The 21,351-nt window shown below is 42.4% G+C and overlaps 1 protein-coding gene across 1 annotated transcript in view; it reads right to left on the reverse strand.

The window, feature by feature from the left end:
* gatb (glutamyl-tRNA(Gln) amidotransferase, subunit B) overlaps window positions 1-21,351 on the reverse strand; it is a 129,485-nt gene that overhangs the window by 5,770 nt on the left and 102,364 nt on the right. The window contains exon 13 of the mRNA XM_080721952.1: window positions 16,814-16,980. Within this exon, the coding sequence (XP_080578078.1) occupies window positions 16,855-16,980 (126 nt within the window). The 3' untranslated portion in view covers window positions 16,814-16,854. The remainder of the gene's footprint in view (window positions 1-16,813; window positions 16,981-21,351) is intronic.

The raw sequence follows: 21,351 nt of genomic DNA on the forward strand, positions 1-21,351 counted from the left end.
ATCGGTTCGATATGTTTGCACCCCTATTTACTTCAGTTCAGTCCTGAAACTGGACACGAGGAGGGTTTCTGTGCAGACTTGTTACACAAAGCGGTACGGTTGTAAAGATATGCTTCTTGTTATGAAACATGCCTCTCTTTACCACAGCAGTTTACTAGGATTAAATACCTATTTAAAGAATGTAATCACATTTCTTGATTCTTATTTTTTTTTTTAGATTGAATGTGCACAGGAATTCATTAAATCAATCCTACAGCTACTGTACTCGGGAAGGTTGTGCCATGTTTGGAATATGTTTGATATTTAGAGGCGAAGTCAAACTTGGGTCTAGCTGTTCTGGGGTGTTTTCCCCTCCTGTCTGATCCCCTGGGCTCAGGGGTAGGGATGGGTATCGTTCACGTTTGAATCGATACGATACCTTTTTCGATACCTGGGAATCAATACGATACCCTTTTCGATACCATTTTCGATACTTTTTATTTAAGTTTAACGGATGATGATGATCACACAGTGTGGCGGAGCGGAGAGTATAGACGTTGGATAATCATCATAATAATAAACATTATAGGCTATTGTCGGCTATTTTCCACAGTAACGAGTGTAGCCTACTAAAGCAGTCATTAAACTCTCAGTAGCCCAACTGTTACAGATGCGACCGGCCTGGGGTGCGTTCCAGAGTATCGAAAACGAGGTATCGTTCGTTTTTACGTGAACCGATACCCGATAGTATCGACATCATGCAATCGATACCATTAAAAGTATCGCAGACGATACCCATCCCTACTCAGGGGTGTCGCACCACATTGTGGGCCGTGGGTACAAGGATTCACTCACATTTTGTGCTTTAACTATTGGAAAAATAGCAGATATACAAGTGCTGCGAGCTTGTAGATCTGCTATTTGTTTAAATCGTGAAAATGTGTGGTCTTTGAATATTTCAAATCCTTCTAAGGTTTGGAGACCCCATCTCAAAATATTGGGATCCCCCAGATGCAAATGTTGAGTTATTCGCTTAAGACCCTTTGCTTGCAGTGCGGCACTCGGTGCCGCGCTGTGAGTTTGTATATTTTTCAATAGTTAAAGTATGAAATAATTAAGGCCCCTCCACCTATGGGCCCTAATAACTCAGTCCCACTTCAAACCACAAGATGGCGCCAAAAGTGCTTCCGGTCCTACCTTGGCAAATTTTGAGCCGTTTGTGCCAAGATTTAGGCCACGCTTCAGTTTACTTCAGGGCCCGGACATCTATTGTGAACCGGACAAAGCCAGATGTTAGCGCTTAGCTCCTTCCAGGAGCACCGCTCAAACTGTTTTCAGTCTCAGCTGAAAAAGTTTGGAAACCAATGGATTAGACGACATACACCATATTTGGGCGTAGCTGTGGTGAGAACTCCATATATGGCTGAGGCAGAGTGACTTGATAATAGGCATCCCACAGTATAAAATTGACCAGCGCAGTCACAAAAAGACCACTTGTGCAACAGAGCTTAGGATAACACTTGCAGCGACCGACTCTTTTGACAAAGAAACAAAGAACTGAAACATATCTTCAGACCTTCCTAGTTGACTCACTCGCTACAGTTATCGAGATCATCTCTAGTTCACATCTTTCTGGTTAATTAAGTTCTAAATTCAACACCACTGCAGCGAGTCTTGGCTCAACCAGCAAATCCCAAATCAAGCTATTTCTCAAGTTCAGTAGAATATCAGCCATGATACGGCTGACTAAAAGTAGTAGTACAAGTAAGACCGTTGGATCTGGAAGCGACACGCAATATGAAATAAACATAACAACCTCCTCGGTCTCGTTAGCTCATGTTTTTACACGTTTATGTCTCGGCATCTTGTGCCCTGAACAGATTGTAATAGGTGCGATGTACCTGGGTGAATGCCACGGGCAGCCCATGATACCCATCTACGTGCTGGTGGCTGGAGCTTTTGGCCTGCTGTCGACTTTGCTTTCCATCGTGCAACATAAACTAAAGTCCGAGGATAGCGAGGAGCATGGCACTGTCATCCGATTCTGCAAGACTTTGAATTCCTTGACCTCTCTTTTCCTCTTCTGTTGGTTCATCGCTGGTAACGTGTGGATCTACTCCGTCTATGAGCCCGACTACAACGAGACGTCTGATCTGTATTGTAACAAGACACTCTACCTGTTTGCTTTTTGGACCACTACCCTGTCCTACATCCCACTGGGTTTTCAACTGTTAGACTGTGCGTGCTTCGTTGGCTGCCGTTGGTTGCCGTTAATTGCCCGACTTATGTCTAGAGATGAAGGCATATGACCGGGTCCCCGGGGATAGTCGGGAGCCACAGGCCCAAAAGCTCAAAGAATAGGGTTTTACCTGTGACGTCATGACATACTTTTTTATTTTTGTTTTTTCTATTCATTTGGTCATTAAGGTACACAGAATGAGAGGCCTGCTCTGCCGGAAACATTGCGAAAAAAGGGTTATGGCCATTTGTATATTCACTCCATCGACTTGTGATTTTTGATGACTCATCACTTTTCACCGTTTTGTGGGGCTGAAATCTAGCCTAAGCAATGTTTTTCACGCAAAATAAATGTTTGCAATGGATTCAGAATCATGAAGAACCCCTAGTTTGACCCCTCACATGCTACTTAAAGCAGATTTATTTTTGTATTCTTTTCCTGTATAGTGACGTTGATGGGACTTTTTTTCCCGTAATGTTTCCGGCAGAGCAGGCCTCTCATTCTGTGTACCTTATTGACCAAATTAATTACAAAAAACAAAAATAAAAAGTATGTTATGACATCACAGGACCTCTCAAATTTTGGGCCTGTGGCTCCCCGGCTAGGAGGTTCTGTGGGTGAATATGGAGTGAGGGGGACCTTGTTGAGGGCCATCCAGTCTCTGTTCATGTGCTCCGTATAAGTAATTAAGCCAGAATGAGGATCAGCATCTCTAAATCCGAGGCAATTGTTCTCAACAGGAGGAAGAAGGATTGTGAAGTCCAAGTAGGGAATGAGACTTTACCTCCAGGTGAAGGAGCTCAAGTATAACTCTGGGTCTTCTTGTTCACGAATGAGAGAAAGGGGGAGTCGGAGAGGGAGATGTCCTTGCTCTGGTCCATCGCGTCAGCTGCGCTGACGCTCTGACAGACCCGTCGGCAAATGACTAGACCGTGATTTCTCAGCCCCTACGAGCGCTCAACTTGAGCCAGAATAAACTAAACTACTTCACTACTCACCAAACCAAATGTCGTTTTGCGTTGTTGAAAGTCTATTCTCTGCGGTGGTGAGCCCCTCAGCACCCCACCCACTCTGTAAAATACACTATTTTTGTCATGAAATGAAATGCACCCACCTCGAGCCACCCGCGGCCACCGCAGATACAATGGTTCACAACCCGGTAATAAGCGGCGGTCGAGTTGGGTGCACTTTATTTCATTCCAAAAATAGTGTATTTTGCTGATTGGTTGGGGTGCTGAGGGGTTCACCACCGCGAAGAATAGACTTTCAACAACGCAAAACGAACTTTGGTTTGGTGAGTAGTGAAGTAGTTTAGTTTATTTTGGCTCAAGTTGAGCGCTCGTAGGGGCTGAGAAATCGCGGTCTAGTCATTTGCCGACGGGTCTGTCAGAGCGTCAGTGCAGCTGACGCGATGGACCAGAGCTAGCTGATGTCCCGGACAGAATGACCCATACAAGGAGATATGCACGTGTCGTGTTTGATATCATGCAAAGTAAACACCACTCTCTTTGCACAGATGTGATTTTTTTCCCATTTTGATTAGCTTTTAAAAGCTCAAAAATAAAAAGCTTGCTTTATTTCTCCTCCTAGACCTCAGTTTTCAAGCAGCTTTATTTGCCCTCATCTTTTTTTTTATCAGGTTTCTGCCCGACAACAGGTACTAGGGCATTCACCAAATATTTGAATATTCGAATATCAAAGTCACTATTCGACATTGTTCACCGAAGTCGAATATTCCCTTATTTTTTTTATTGTTTTCTCTTTAACTCATTCTGTGCCAGCGCCCTCTAGGGGCCAAGGAATGCCAGGGTATCTCTCATAGGCAAGCGCTTTAGCTTCCAGGACCTCTCCTTCCAGGACCTCACGTGCTCACGTTCATGCACGTCATGGAAATGTCCCGGATGATAATGCTAACAGAATGGCTATTCCCATTTTGTCATCTAAAAGATCATTTTTGGGCGATTTCGCCGTAAATAAACCTCGCGCCGCTTCCCTAAAGACACAATCCAGAGATATAAGCCTTCAAAGATGTGGTCTTTCATTGGATTAGGCGGAGATTGGCGATTTCGTTCGCAAATAACGGCCGGCCGGGAGGTTGCTAGCTTTCGGCTAGTAGCTAGAAAAATCAGGCCAGGCTTCAGAAGGCCTCTTATCATTTTATTCATTTAATTAAAAAAAGCCGGACTACTTCGGGATCGGCACACTCGTGTACTCATCGGAAGCGGCGCCGAACATTGGGTGAACATTGGGGAGCTCAGAAATGTATTTTAAACCATTTTTAATGGAATATATCGTCGGACAGAGTAGAATGGCTAGCTGCTAGCGAGCCAGGACCACCCACGACTCTACAAGCAGCTCGGGGTAAGTGAATTAATAAAAAAAAAAATTGTATTGGATTGAAATAAAGCCGAACTAGTTCGGGATCGGCACAGAATGAGTTAAATAATGTATAGTTTATAAAGCTTGGCTAGATAGGAAGTCATAAGAATGAGTTGTCAATGCCCCTGGTGGATGAATTTGTTAATGCTCTATACCAGGGGTTCTCAAACCTTTTTAGGCTGTGACCCCCAAAATAAACATATTTGAACTGGGGACCCCCACCCTGACAAGCACTTGGAATTGTAGGTATTACAATTAATGTGACTCTGTTCTGCAGATATATATTGTGAAAATAGCAGATCTACATGCTCACAACGCCAGCATGTAGATCTGCTATTTTCACAGTGTTCGCCTCTTGTACTTAATATTTGACAGTTTGGCCAGTCCTGTCGAATATTCGACTATTCGAATACTTTGAGGTCGAATAATTCGAATACTAAAAATCACTATTTGTGTACCATGCTGCAAACTGGTGTTATGGCTGTTTGAAGCCCAAGGGAACGGTTTTGGACACACAAGGTTTCCTCCCGGAAGCAACAATAGACTACATATATTGCGGGGGAATTCATGTGACTTTTCCATAGTTGTTGTGACAGTCTGGCCTCATATGAGCCGCGGTTGCAACAACACTTCCTTCTTCCTTCCCAGACACCTGATACAGCGCTGTACACACGGTTGCATCACAGCGCCAGTGTTGTCTGGCACAGCGGTGGTATTATTATGAAAAGCTTCGAGTTGGCATGCGAGCTGGAAACCACATTTTAGGACTCAGTTTTGTGTCGCCATTGTTATCCCGAAAGATACGGTTACATCCTGTTCTCACACCTCATAGCCTTGAGTTTCCATCCCCCAGACACCCAGCCAGGGGCGTCACAAGGGGGGGGGAGTGGGACTGAGTTACTAGGGCCCAAGGTGGAGGGGCCCTAGTAACCTTAGCTAGGCCCTAGTAACCTTAGCTATTGAAAAATAGCAGATATACAAGCTCGCAGCGCGGCACCGAGTGCCGCGCTGCGAGCTTGTAGATCTGCTATTTTTTTAAGCGTACATTTGTAACTCAAATGTTGCTTCTGGGGGGTCCCTGGAACTAAATATTTTGAGATGGGGGTCCGTGGCCAAATACATATCATTTTGGGGGTCCTTGACATGAAAAAGTTTGAGCACCACTGACATGGAAACATAGGTTTCTTGCACATGATTGTTCATGATTTAAAAAAAATAGCAGATCTACAAGCTCGCAGCGCGGCACTCGGTGCCGCGCTGTGAGCTTGTATATCTACTATTTTTCAATAGCTAACATTCATGGGGGGCCCGCAGTGAATCCTTGTACCCAGGGCCCAGAATTTGGTGTGACGCCACTGCACCGAGCCAGGGTTGTTGTGACAATGTTTGTCACCGGAGTTTCTGAGACGCAAAAGGCACAACTCCTTCCAATGAATAGAAAGCTCCCGTTCGAAAATGGAAAATGTATGTACATCATTTTATTGCCTAACAAAGATGAGCTATCACAGACTACTCCAAGACGAGATAACGTCAGAATTCAATTTCCAACACTCAATAGTTGTTTTTCCAACATACTGTATATCCTCAAACGCCTGGTCCCTGTGGTTTTGGGTTGGGAGGGACTGTGTGTTCTATCTGTGGTCATTGAGTGAACAATGAGTGAAAGGCTGCCTCCGACAGTCTTTCTATCCAGGGAGACCTTTGTTCAAATCTAGGGCTGTCTGTGTGGAGACAGGAGGAGATACACGTGAACAGGGGCGTCGCACCAAATTCTGGGCCCTGGGTACAAGGATTCACTGCAGGCCCACCCATGAACGCATTATTATGCTTATTTTGTGCTTTAACTATTGACAAATAAATATCAGATCTGCAAGCTCACCGCGCGGCACGGAGTGCAGCGCTGCGAGCTTGTAGATCTGCTATTTTTGAAAAATCGTGAAAATGTGTGTCTTTGAATATTTCAAATCCTTCTAATAGAAACCTACGTTTCTATGTCAGTGGTGCTCAAACCTTTTCATGTGAAGGACCCCCAAAATGATATGTATTTGGCCATGGACACCCATGTCAAAATATTTTGTTCCAGGGACCCCCCAGAAGCAACATATGAGTACAAATGCATATATTCAAAGTGTTTGCACACAGTTTCACGACTTTTAAAAAATAGCAGATTTGCTATTTTTCAATAGGTAAAGTATAAAATAATTAAGGCCCCTCCAACCTTGCTTGGGCCCTAGTAACTCAGTCCCCCCCCCCCCCTTGTGACGCCCTTGCACGTGAAAACCTTTCATACTGAGCAGCCTGTCTGTCACTTAGGCTATTGCTGTACTGTCTGCACCATACTGCCTTTCTATAGGCCAGGCCAGGACAGACAGACAGACAGAGACAGACCTGTATTTGATAGATCTAAAGGTCATTTCCAGGTACACCTGTGTAGATCTAAAAGTCATTCATTTCCTGGTACATCTACAGGTCATTCCAGGTGGAACTTTATTGTGGGCTCGCCTGAAAGGCGAGAACACTATGTTATCTTCATTATTTATATATGTCACGGTTTGTTAGAGAAACAGGACGGTCGAGAAACGGAGCACTCGTCGTGCAGCATGGGGCGGAACGGAGCCGCTCGATTGTCCACGACATTGCAAGCGGCGCGCAGGCCAGCGGACTTGGTCCTGCTCTTCGCCCCCGAGCACCGCAGGTGCGAGTGGCCGCGAAGAGTAACGATTGCCATGGTGAATGCAATCGTTATATTTATGCCCAGGCCGTAAGGCCTGGGCAAGCCCACGATAAACGCCCTGTCCAAGTGACTACAATGGAGCTAATGGCTAAGCTAGGCTAGGCTAGGCTAGGCTAGTAAATAAAGTCGCAAATAGAGTCGCAAACGAGTGACGTCAGCGCCTTCACTAGTGAATGGCTGTCGTCGCCACCTGGTGGTGATTGGTGTGTGGTGAACGACAAAACAAGCGCTCTTACATAGAACGTCCTGAGTTACCCAAACATCCGGTAACATATATATATAGTGAGTTCTGTCGCGTGAGTTCCGTCGCGTGAGTTCCGTCGCAGACAGTACAAAGGCAGGGTCCTTAGCCAATGAGGTGCAATCGAGGTGTGGAAAATCTGGGAGTGGTGTTAGCTGGTGTATTGGTTGAGCTTCACATGACAGTTAGCATGCTGTAGAATATAGTCACGAGCGAGCCCACACTCTGTTTCGTAGGAACTGTATTTCTAGTTTGTTATAAGTCATTCTGGGGTACAGTACGTCTCTACATAGGCTATCTCGAGAACCATTCGACCGACCGACTTCAAACTCGGCACACGCGTTGCAGATGACCCGAGGGAGTATAGCCTTCCTAAACCACCAACTACTGTAGTGCCATGTAGTCCATGGGCCATACGAGATGACGCTCTTCCGAAAGGTGGCAAAGGTTACTATGCATTTTTGAAAAGCTCTATATCTGTAGATTATATTTTGGTATGATATTGATAACCCTTTCTGAGACACAGCTAAATTGGTGTTATCAGCCGCAAGAGTTGGTGTCCCATTAACTTTACCATACAGGAGGAAAAAAAGCAAAACATGAATCTGCTTTAAGTTGCATATGAGGGGTCAAACTACAGTAGGGGGTTTTCATGATTCTGAATCCATTGCAAGCATCTTGGGCTAAAATGCCCCCTCAAGACTATGGTTTATTGATGAAAAATCACTTTTCACACTTTTGTGGGGGCCATTTTAGCCAAAGGAATGTTTTTCGTGTACATTTTTTTTAGCTGTGTCTCAGAAAGGGTTATCATACCAAAATATAAGTCTACAGATATAGAGCTTTTCAAAAAAATGCATGGTAACCTTTGCCACCTTTCCGATACCGACATCTCGTATGGCCCATGGACTATGTTCAGTATCATGGTCAGTATCATGTCAGTATCATGGACTGTATCATGTCAGTATCATGGACAGTATCATGTCAGTATCATGTCAGTATCATGGACAGTATCATGTCAGTATCATGGACAGTATCATGGACAGTATCATGGTCAGTATCATGGACAGTATCATGTCAGTATCATGTCAGTATCATGGACAGTATCATGTCAGTATCATGGACAGTATCATGGACAGTATCATGGTCAGTATCATGGACAGTATCAAGTCAGTATCATGGACAGTATCATGGTCAGTATCATGGACAGTATCAAGTCAGTATCATGGACTGTATCATGTCAGTATCATGGACAGTATCATGTCAGTATCATGGTCAGTATCATGTCAGTATCATGGTCAGTATCATGTCAGTATCATGTCAGTATCATGGTCAGTATCATGGACAGTATCATGTCAGTATCATGGTCAGTATCATGATCAGTATCATGTCAGTATCATGGTCAGTATCATGTCAGTATCATGGTCAGTATCATGTCAGTATCATGGACAGTATCATGTCAGTATCATGGTCAGTATCATGATCAGTATCATGTCAGTATCATGGTCAGTATCATGATCAGTATCATGTCAGTATCATGATCAGTATCATGGTCAGTATCATGTCAGTATCATGGTCAGTATCATGTCAGTATCATGGTCAGTATCATGGTCAGTATCATGTCAGTATCATGGTCAGTAGCATGTCAGTATCATGTCAGTATCATGGTCAGTATCATGTCAGTATCATGGTCAGTATCATGTCAGTATCATGGTCAGTATCATGTCAGTATCATGGTCAGTATCATGGTCAGTATCATGGTCAGTATCATGTCAGTATCATGGACAGTATCATGGTCAGTATCATGGTCAGTATCATGTCAGTATCATGGTTAGTATCATGTCAGTATCATGGTCAGTATCATGTCAGTATCATGGTCAGTATCATGGTCAGTATCATGTCAGTATCATGGTCAGTATCATGTCAGTATCATGATCAGTATCATGTCAGTATCATGTCAGTATCATGGTTAGTATCATGTCAGTATCATGGTCAGCATCATGTCAGTATCATGGTCAGTATCATGTCAGTATCATGGTCAGTATCATGTCAGTATCATGGTTAGTATCATGGTCAGTATCATGTCAGTATCATGGTCAGTATCATGACATTATACCGACCACGATGCTGACGTGAGTATCATGGTCAGTATCATGGTCAGTATCATGGACAGTATCATGGTCAGTATCATGGTTAGTATCATGTCAGTATCATGGTCAGTATCATGTCAGTATCATGGTCAGTATCATGGTCAGTATCATGTCAGTATCATGGTCAGTATCATGTCAGTATCATGATCAGTATCATGTCAGTATCATGTCAGTATCATGGTTAGTATCATGTCAGTATCATGGTCAGCATCATGTCAGTATCATGGTCAGTATCATGTCAGTATCATGGTCAGTATCATGTCAGTATCATGGTTAGTATCATGGTCAGTATCATGTCAGTATCATGGTCAGTATCATGGTCAGTATCATGTCAGTATCATGGTCAGTATCATGGACAGTATCATGGTCAGTATCATGTCAGTATCATGGACAGTATCATGGTCAGTATCATGTCAGTATCATGGTCAGTATCATGTCAGTATCATGGTTAGTATCATGGTCAGTATCATGTCAGTATCATGGTCAGTATCATGACATTATACCGACCACGATGCTGACGTGATATTATGTCTGGATGAAATGTAATGTGCACCTGAAATTCTGAATATATTAAATTGACTTTTGGTTTTGGATCACAGGACAGTTGGTATAGTATGTACGCAGTAGGTTGTCAAAGGACCGCAATGGATTAATGTCTTAGGGTTTTATTCGTTCATACTGTACATGCATTTTTATTAGGGCTGGGATGCGATAAAAAAAAAAATCTAATTAATTACAGGCTTTGTAATTAATTAATCGCAATTAATCGCATTTTAATCGCATATTAATATTTGACCTGAGAAGCCTTTTTTTCCAAGTAAAAAACACTTGTTGTACGAGTGAATCAACAAGTGAGTTTTTTAATCTAAATTTCGCATCCACTGGGCAAAGCAAAGCGCTCTGATCGGCTACTTCTCCCATTGTGTTTGTTGTCTCTTCTTGGTTGGTGCATCGATATGATCCGTACACCCGAAACTGAAGGTTCTGTGGTGCAAAAACTAAGTGCGATTAAAATGCGTTAATTTGTTTAATCGCGTTAATTGTCTGTAATTAATTAATCGTAATGAATCAGTTAAAGTCCCAGCCCTAATTTTTATTAATACAAATATCAAAACTACATACTGTACTATATACAGTATTTGTTTTCCCTCAATACCAAATGTGCTCTTCACTCTTCAAACCAATATGCATTATGCAAACACACTCATGAATTCTTGCTTTGCCTCAGGGCTTCATTAATAGTCAATGTTTTTAATTATATTCGTCTTTATAGCTTCTTAAATTATAGAACAAAACGTAACCCTTTCCTGAATAAGTGACCATTAACATGACACCCGATCCCTATTCCCTATTACATGGTGCAAACAGCAGCATGTCAAATATTTTGTTACATACAGCTACACTAACGTTTAACCATAAGCATGATCTAAGCAAAATATCGTACCGGTTTGGCTTTGTATCCTATCTTTTTAAAATGCGATAATCGGTATCGAATCGTTTTGCAATGCAAATAATTGATTGTATGGTATGGAAAGTATTTGTGTCTTGTATTTGAATTTTTTTTAGAGGGAAAATAAAAAAAGAGGGGTCTAATTACCTTTCCATTCCATATAGCTACTCTTGGTATATCGATGTGTGTAATCTGTGTTCATGTCAAGGTGGATTTGTCCGTATGTGTTGAAATATAATGTCCATGTACAGTATTTGCTAGATAATCACAGTGTTTACTTCCATAATAATAGATTTTTACACGTTTTACACAGATTTCTTTGCTAAATGGTTACTATATCGATTTTAAATCATTGAATCGAATCATATCGTATCGTATCGCCATGAATGAACCAATATCGTCATTGTATTGTATCGTTAACCATGTATTGTGATACAGTATCATATCGCTGTTAAAACTTATCGTTACACCCCTATGATCTATGCTGACAGTCACATTAACCATCCATGTCTGTAAACCTGTCGGCCGTTCTGTTACACTCCTGCAACATTCCTTAGTTATTCATCCAATCTTCTTTGCTCAGCATCTATAAATCAGATGATATCTGATCTAAAAATGTGTCATTAAATCTATTATAAACTGTGCCCCAGCTAACATTAACGCCAGTGGTAATCTCAAATTGAAATTAAACCCTTCAAACATGGCACAACATTTCTGAAGTTAATAGGAATTACGTATTTAATTATTACACGTTTTGCCTTTAATCTGCGGGAGGCTGTCATCCATCCATATTTGAGCGTAGGTTTAGTCATGCATGGACAACCATTACCGTTTGGGAATTGTAGTTCCAGACTTTATATAGCATTCGGAGATTGTGGAATAGTTGTCTGGCTACGCGAGACTAACCTCAACCTAACCAGATATTTTGAATATAGCAAGATACACGTTCTCAATATTGGAGCCAGCAGAGACAGATCCTACAAATTGTCTGCTAAGTGGGTGCCCGCGTCTGACGGAAATCTTATGCGCACTTCCTATGTTTGCTGGTGCTGGATCCCACGAGAGTGTGTTGCTGTGACAGAGAAAGGTCGATCATAAAGTAGATTTTCTGTTCATTTGTCTTTTAATACGAAAATGTTGGGAATATTGTGTGCCTTGTGACAATCGGGTCCAATATTTAGCTCAGTGACAGTGGGGCTAAAGAACGGTTCAGAAGCTGTGCTCATGTTCACTCTCCCATTAGAATGAATAGACTCCAACCTGCTCCTAAAAAGGTGTCAACCTACTTCACACAGATACAGGCAGTAAACCGGAGATGTCTTGCCATTTCCGTCTTGAACCAAACCTTACTGCCTGCATGGGGTCGCATTGTTTCATTCGTTCATCAATGACTACTGAGAATATTACACAATGTCGCTGTCTACTAGTTACTAGGGCCCAAGGTGGAGGGGCCTCAATTATTGTATATATACTTTAGCTGTTGAAAAATAGCAGATATACAAGCTCACAGCGCGGCACCGAGTGCAGCGCTGCGAGCTTGTAGATCTGCTATTTTTGAAAAGTCGTGAAAATGTGTGCAAATCTTTGAATATATGTATTGTTTAAGCGAACATTTGTAACTCAAATTTTGCTTCTGGGGGGGTCCCTGGAACTAAATATATTGAGATGAGGGTCCGTGGCCAAATATATATCATTATGGGGGTCCTTCACATGAAAAGATTGAGCACCACTGACATAGGAACATAGGTTTAAAAAAAAAAAAAGGATTTGAAATACTTTTCACGATTTTTCAAAAATAGCAGATCTACAAGCTCGCAGAGCTTTGGTCATGTCAATCCAAAGGGAAAGGAAATGAAAAAATGTGAAAAACTTTGATGCATGAAAGTTCTGGTCTTAGCACAACAGCCCAGGCCTCACACAGTGGAGGTAGAGCGGACACTTGGGAATCAAAAGGTTGCCAGTTCGATCCCTGACTCCCCCCGCACTGCTGTCCAGGTGTCCTTGAGCAAGACACTGAACCCTCTAACTGTCTTCTGATGAGCAGGTTGGTGCCTTGCATGGTTTGTTTCCTAAAGCGCAAATCCTAGAGCTGAGGTCTGACATTCAAACATCACTATTTTATTTTGCGACCGTCAGGTCGCAGTTTAGTATCAAAACCTCCACCGGCCGTCCGTCCGTCGGTCGGTCACACGTCACACCTTTGCCCTGCTCATATCTCCGCATCAGTATGACATCACACTGCTGACATCAGTATGACATCACACCGTACACAAATGACCCTTATATAAGACCGGCATTATCTACCGACAGATTAGTAACAAGATGTCAAAATCGTCTAGGAAGGATGGTGTGAGTCATGCTGGCACCCTTCGCGGCAGGAGGAAGCTGGTGCAATCGACCCCTTGGCTTGTCGGGACCCCTGCCTACTAACGGGAGTGCCGCGCTGTGAGATATCTGCTATTTTTCAACAGTTGAAGCATATTTAAGTGAAAACTGAAATTTGAATGAAAAGTACGTTTTGGACATAAGAGCTTCCACGCGTCAGAGACGATAACTATGGCTAAGGGGAAGTACTGTACCATAAAACTCATGGAAGGTACTAAACTATAAACAACTCTAAATACCTCTTTATAGGGCAATTTTTACACTCAGTTAAACCAAGAAATGATGCTGTGCAAATACCTGCCTGTTGTACATGCAGTACATGTGCCAACCACAGGAGGGAGCTCATGGATCACTATCAGGCCTCAGAGCTGTCTCCTTCTGTGGCTCTCATGGTGATGAGGTACCTGTTATGGCAGCTATCAGCTACAGCAGTGTTTCTCAACTTTTTATTTCTGCATGGGCACACTTTTCATGTCCCAAGAATCCATGGGCACACCAACATAACCGGGGTGTAAATATCGTCACTGTCGGGAAGAAACCTTGTATCTCCAAGTTTCAAATTTGTATGTTTCTTTGCAAAGTAAAGCCCTGCTTCATCATACAAGGCTGCCGCACAACAGTAGTGAAAACAGCAGATCTATAAGCACACAACGCCTCATGGTGCGAGGCGTTGTGTGCTTGTAGATCGGCTGTTTTCACTAGTTTAAATCATTTTTAAAATGATAAATACAATACTGGCTTTCAAGCAGTTTCAAGGGGCACACTTGACCCTTCTCAGGGGCACAGCAAAGGTCCCCAGGCACAGTGGTTGAGAAACACTGATCTACAGTACCACCTCATACTAGTGTTTAAAACAATGACTGATCCCAAATGGATTCCACAGCAGTTGATGGAGATTTTGAGAAGTCAGTGTAAATCAACACTATTATCTAGGATATCTGGGACTGGATTCATAATTCTTGTTGATTTATTATTATACAATATATTTACACAAATGAAGATTACACGGCAGCATCAATACAGTTTCACTCACACACGCAACGTCGTTGGTGTGTACCACAACATTCACATCAGACCCGGGTCATAATATGCAGACTTTTTTTTTTAAGTCAGTTTGTCTCGTTTGTTTTAACCATGTATTCTGGGCCAAATGTTCAGTGAAAATAGCTGATCTACAAGCTCACAATGTGTGAGCTTGTAGATTAGCAATTTTCAGAGAAGAATTTTGGCGCAGAGAGAAAAAAAAAGTGCAGACCGGCCCGCCAAGGTCCGGCCCGCCAAGGTAAGTAGCATAAAATGGACATAAATTCAGACTGCACCAAGACACTTTAAATAGTCACAAGGCTCGGTTTGCATCATGTCAATCCAAAGGGAAAGGAAATGAAAAATGTGAAAAGCTTTGATGTATGAAAGTTCTGATCTTAGCACAACAGCCCAGGCCTCACACAGTGGAGAGGTAGAGCGGACACTTGGGAATCAAAAGGTTGCCAGTTCAATCCCTGACTCCCCCCGCACTGCTGTCAAGGTGTCCTTGAGCAAGACACTGAACCCTCTAACTGTCTTCTGATGAGCAGGTTGGTGCCTTGCATGGTTTCCTTCCTAAAGCGCAAATCATAGAGCAAGGTCCGATTAACGTTCAAATATCACTATTTTATCTTCACAGTGGCACAGAATAGATCTACTGCAGTAGACCTACAGTACCTCTCAACATGTGTAGGAAGAGTCCATTTGGTTCCATTTGTACACTCAGAGTTAAACGTTCAGTTAGGATTTCACTGTGTAGCTTGGAGGTCCCAGCGACCGAAACCAGACTCCAGGACCCCAGCGATTGAAACCGTATTAAATAAGGGTCCGTGGCCTAATAATAATGCACATCAAACAGAGAGGTCCTTAAAAAATAAATACAAAAAAAAAAGTTGAGAATCAATGCTGTGTAGAACAGGCACGTGCACACACAGACATCAAAGGGGGCTCAAGCCCCTGCCCTTTTACCCATCTGTAAAAAGTGCCCTCTCCAGACCATGAATGCAGTTTTTACTATGGTGAAATGCCGTCTTTCCATGCCATACCTGAAGGCAGCATTCACGATAATTCCCTTGTCCAAACTCTCCTGAACAATTCACCCTTTGTCAAGTCCCGCCCATTATCCTGCCCCTCTCCACACCGATTGGTTGCTGTGTCTTGGTGGGACATTCAGTGGGACATTCCATCCACTACCATGTTAATTCAGTTGCTTCGTATTGTTATTCTGTGGGCTCAATTCTAATTTCAAACTTTGTTTCAGTCAATTGGAGCTGCTCAGTGGCAGCATAGTGACTCAGCATGTTTTTAAATGTTTTTATTTCTCCAAAAATTATGTTTTAGCTTATTCAACATAAAAAAGGCGGAACCAGGGCGGGACAAGGCAGATAGAGCCTGCTGGTTGGTCAGTCAGGGCCAAGCATCTTACGTTGAAAGAATTGCCTTTCTGCAGAAATGATGCATATGAGTGGGATAAGGTACTGAAAATAGCCAACCGTCGCGCTGCGACGCGTTGCGACGCGTTGTGAGCTTGGAGGTCTGCTATTTTGGATATTTACACCAAAAGGCCCTTTTAGAAATGTCAGCCCCTGCCTCTCTAACATTCTCTGCACGTCCCTGGTGTAGAACATTCCACCAGGTCCAACCTCTGTCTAGTTGTTGATGATAATAGGGCTTGTTAAACATTTAGGCCTAGAATTATTGAATGCTTTAACCAGTGAAAAATAGCAGACAATACAAGCTCACAGCGCGGCACCGAGTGCCGCACTGCGAGCTTGTAGATCTGCTATTTTTGAAAAAGTCGTGAAAATGTGTGCAAATCTTTGAATATATGTATCTTTAAAGGGAACGTTTGTAACTCAAATTTTGCTTCTGGGTGGTCCCTGGAACGAAATATTTTGAGATGGGGGACCGTGGCCAAATAAATATCATTTTGGGGGTCCTTCACATGAAAAGGTTTGAGAACCACTGACATAGTAGTCTCTGAAGAACAGACTAACTGAGCTCCAGTTAAGTGAAAAGTACCTTTTCTTTGACGATGGCCAGCCAGATTGCTGACAGAAACATAGTTTTTTTCAAAAAAACCTTAGAGAATCAGGTCAAAATTCCAATTTTCACAATTCTTTCAAAAATAGCAGATCTACAAGCTCGCAGCGCGCTGTGAACTTGTATATCTGCTATTTTTCAATAGTTAAAGCAGTAAAATAATGATACACAATTAGTGTGTAGTGTGTACCCGTTCTGAATGGGTTAATGTCTGTGGGGGTCTGGTGTTCCTCATGAAGTCTTCTCCTCCAGGATGGAGCGCAGCAGGACCGGGTCAGCCCGCCCTTTGGTCTCCCTCTGGACCAAACCCATCAGCTTGTTCAGGATCTTCTTGTTGCCCTTCCTGATGAGCTGGACCTGCACAGAGGACAGGCAGTTTTTAGTCATGTGTGCACCTGTTCCACTCAAAACAACCTCCCAGGTTTGTAATCGATTTACAGCGGTTCTCAATACCTTTTCATTTGAAGGACCCAAAGGGTCTTGGTATGCATTCGGGCCACAGAAAACTATAACTCGGAGTGTGTACAAATGGAACCAAATGGACCCTCGCGAGTCCATTTGGTTCCATTTGTACACGCTCTGAGTTACAGACCTGTGAAGGTACATTTAGTCCCCTGACATCACAGTGACATCAGAGCATGTCAGAGCGACAAACCCATAGAACCACAGAAAAACCCATAGAACCACAGTGTCAGGCGTGACAGACAGAGATACACGTAGACAAGCTTTGACCGTTTTCATAGTAAACTTGCGACCGTAGGTTGCAACAATGGGTCTGTATAGGAAGAGGGGCAAGTCTGATAAAAAGAATACCAAATATTTAATTAAATACTTAATCGAGCAACTTAGAAACTGTCTTGGGGGCTCACAAAAGCCAGAGTAGACGATAAAATGACCAAAACTTTTTTTTAAGTGAAATATGTAAACTGCCTGTGGTTGTTTACATAAGAACATTGGAGAGACAGCCGCTGGCCGCCGCGTCCACGTCCAGGACGCGTCCATGGACGCGGGACGCGGCCGTGGGACGCGGGACTCGGCCGTGGGACGCGGGACTCGGCCGTGGGACGCGGGACTCGGCCGTGGGACGCGGGACTCGGCCGTGGGACGCGGGACTCGGCCGTGGGACGCGGCCGTGGGACGCGGCCGTGGACGCAGACGGCCGGCCGTGGACGAGGCCATGAAAAAAGGCCGCGAAAAAAGGCCGCGAAAAAAAACAAATTGGGTGTCTATTGTATGTGTTTTTTGATGGAGAATTCAAATATGACCTTCTTTTTTGCATAGGACAACTCTAACCTGCATCAATTGGTATTTTATTATTGCCAATTGTACCCTATCCATCTAAAAAACAAATTGGATGTCTATTGTATGTATTTTTTGATGGAGAATTCAAATATTACCTTCTTTTTGGGATAGGACAACTCTAACCTGCATCAATTGGTATTTTATAATTGCCAATTGTACCCTATCCATCTAAAAAATTAATTGGATCTCGATTGTCAATCTTATCTATCAATCAATCTATCTATCTATCTATCTATCTATCTATCTATCAATCAATCAATCATCTATCTTATCAATCTATCTATCTATCTATCTTATCAATCAGTCAGTCAGTCAGTCTGTCTGTCTGTCTGTCTGTCTGTCTGTCTGTCTGTCATATCAATCAATCTCATATCTATCTATCAATCTATCTGTCAATCTATCAATCTTATCAATCTATCTGTCAATCTATCTATCTGTCAATCTATCTAATCAATCTTAGCAAGCAAGCAGGTATGAGATTGATTGATATCTATCTAGATAGATATGAGATTGATAGACAGACAGACAGACAGACAGACAGACAGACAGACAGACTGACTGACTGACTGACTGACTGACTGACTGACTGACTGACTGACTGACTGACTGACTGACTGACTGACTGACTGACTGACTGATTAGATAGATAGATATTAGATAGATAGATAGATAGATAGATTAGATTGATTAGATTGATAAGATAGATGATTGATAGATAGATAGATAGATAGATAGATAGATAGATAGATAGATAGATAGATAGATAGATAGATAGATAGATAGATAGATAGATTGATAAGATTGATTGATAGATAAGATTGATTGATAAGATTGATTGATAGATAAGATTGATTGATTGATTGATTGATTGATAGATGGATAGCAGGTTGATGCACCAATTGATGCAGGTTAGAGTTGTCCCATCTAAAAAAAGAAGGTAATATTTGAATTCTCCATCAAAAAATACATACAATCGAGATCCAATTAGTTTTTTAGATGGATAGGGTACAATTGGCAATTATAAAATACCAATTGATGCAGGTTAGAGTTGTCCTATCCCAAAAAGAAGGTAATATTTGAATTCTCCATCAAAAAATACATACAATAGACATCCAATTTGTTTTTTAGATGGATAGGGTACAATTGGCAATAATAAAATACCAATTGATGCAGGTTAGAGTTGTCCTATGCAAAAAAGAAGGTCATATTTGAATTCTCCATCAAAAAACACATACAATAGACACCCAATTTGTTTTTTTTCGCGGCCTTTTTTCGCTGCCTTTTTTTCATGGCCTCGTCCACGGCCGGCCGTCTGCGTCCACGGCCGCGTCCCGCGTCCCACGGCCGCGTCCCACGGCCGAGTCCCACGGCCGAGTCCCGCGTCCCACGGCCGAGTCCAGCTAGCCATTCTACTCTGTCCGACGATATATTCCATTAAAAATGGTTTAAAATACATTTTTGAGCTCCCCAATGTTCACCCAATGTTCGGCGCCGCTTCCGATGAGTACACGAGTGTGCCGATCCCGAAGTAGTCCGGCTTTTTTTAATTAAATGAATAAAATGATAAGAGGCCTTCTGAAGCCTGGCCTGATTTTTCTAGCTACTAGCCGAAAGCTAGCAACGTCCCGGCCGGACGTTATTTGCGAACGCAATCGCCAATCTCCGCCTAATCCAATGAAAGACCACATCTTTGAAGGCTTATATCTCTGGATTGTGTCTTTAGGGAAGCGGCGCGAGGTTTATTTACGGCGAAATCGCCCAAAAATGATCTTTTAGATGACAAAATGGGAATAGCCATTCTGTTAGCATTATCATCCGGGACACTTCCATGACGTGCATGAACGTGCACACGTGAGGTCCTGGAAGGTGAGGTCCTGGAAGCTAAAGCGCTCGCCTATGAGAGATACCCTGGCATTCTATGGCCCCTAGAGGGCGCTGGCACAGAATGAGTTAACAACAACAAATGAATATGAAATATCAGTTTATAACTTCCACATACTGTAGATCTTACAGTATATATAACACGCAGGGCCCTATTATGATCCAGGTCTTATGCCTTATGCCTTAAATTCTTTGCCTTTTTTTTACTATTTTGTTTTTGTTTGTTAAATATTTCAAAAAGCTGATCTGCAAGTTCACAACGTGCAGATGTAGATCAGCATTTGAAGTATTTAAAAATGTTTTTCAAAATAGTGAAAAAAAGGTAAAGAAGTTAAGGCATAAGGCATAAGACCTGGATCATAATAGGGCCCGCAGTGTCACGTATACAGTCCATATCTTCAGTACTTCCAAAAACAAGCCAAACTCTTTTCTTCAATTAATCAAGTAGTTTTCTTTTGTTTTCTGGATTCATCATTCACCGTGCGACACAAAAAAAACCTTCTCCATGAATTCAAAGCCTCGCCGGATGAGTAATCGATTGACGAAAAGTCATTTTGGGGATGAAATATTTCTTCTACAGTTAACTACCAGTGTCCCTATTCTGGGGGCAAACGTTCTATGAAAACAGCAGATCTACAAGTTCACATCTTCACAACAAGTTGGTTCTGCAAGGCATTCAAGGCTCCAGGTGCCTGTAGTGTCTGGGGCTAGGCCTTTCACAATTATTACATAATCGTCTAATCGCAATTATTTGAGATAATCGCAATTATTCTGTCATAATCGTTTCCATGTTGAAAAATATATTTTCAAACATTTTCAAAAATAGTGGAAATAGCAGATCTGCAAGCTCACAACACGTCGCATCGCCATTTAGATCGTGTCACTCTAGATTTTCACCACTTTAGCCGTTATTTTATGCTTTAACTATTGAAAAATAGCAGATATACAAGCTTGTATACAAGCTTGTAGATCGGCTATTTCCACTATCAATGTTCTTTTTAAAGTATAAAATTGTAAAATGTCATTTCTTCGTATATTTAGGTTATGTGTCGTATCTGCCATGTGCAACTTCAAAGCCTACAAGCCAAACAGGAATGTAATTGTCAACGACAAAAACACAATTAAATCGTTAATCGCAATGACAATTAATCATCACTTAACATGTCATAATCGTGACGGCCCTATCCGGGGCAAGTTCTAATAAACTGCGGTCAAGCGGAGCAGAGCTCCAAACAGCGACTAAAACGATGATCAAGGCTGATCTATACCTGCTGCATGTTGTTTGTTATCAGTCAGTGTGCTTGTAGGCTTTCTACTGAATTCCAATGTGCTTTTATGATGCGTTTCCTTTGCTTAATGTTTTATCGGATTGCCTTGTTGTTTAAATGGGATATACAAACAACATTGCCTTGGCCAGGCTACGCGTGTACCTGATGAAAAGCACGTAACAAGCCTGTTCTTCAAAGCCACCGACGCCAATTCAGTTCTTCTCAGACTGGATTTGTGTCAGGCATCTAGCAGGTGTGGTGCGTTCAGGTGTGTTGA

The sequence above is a fragment of the Nannobrachium achirus genome (genome assembly GCF_963921795.1).
Source record: "Nannobrachium achirus genome assembly, chromosome: 3".
Lineage (NCBI taxonomy): Eukaryota > Metazoa > Chordata > Actinopteri > Myctophiformes > Myctophidae > Nannobrachium > Nannobrachium achirus.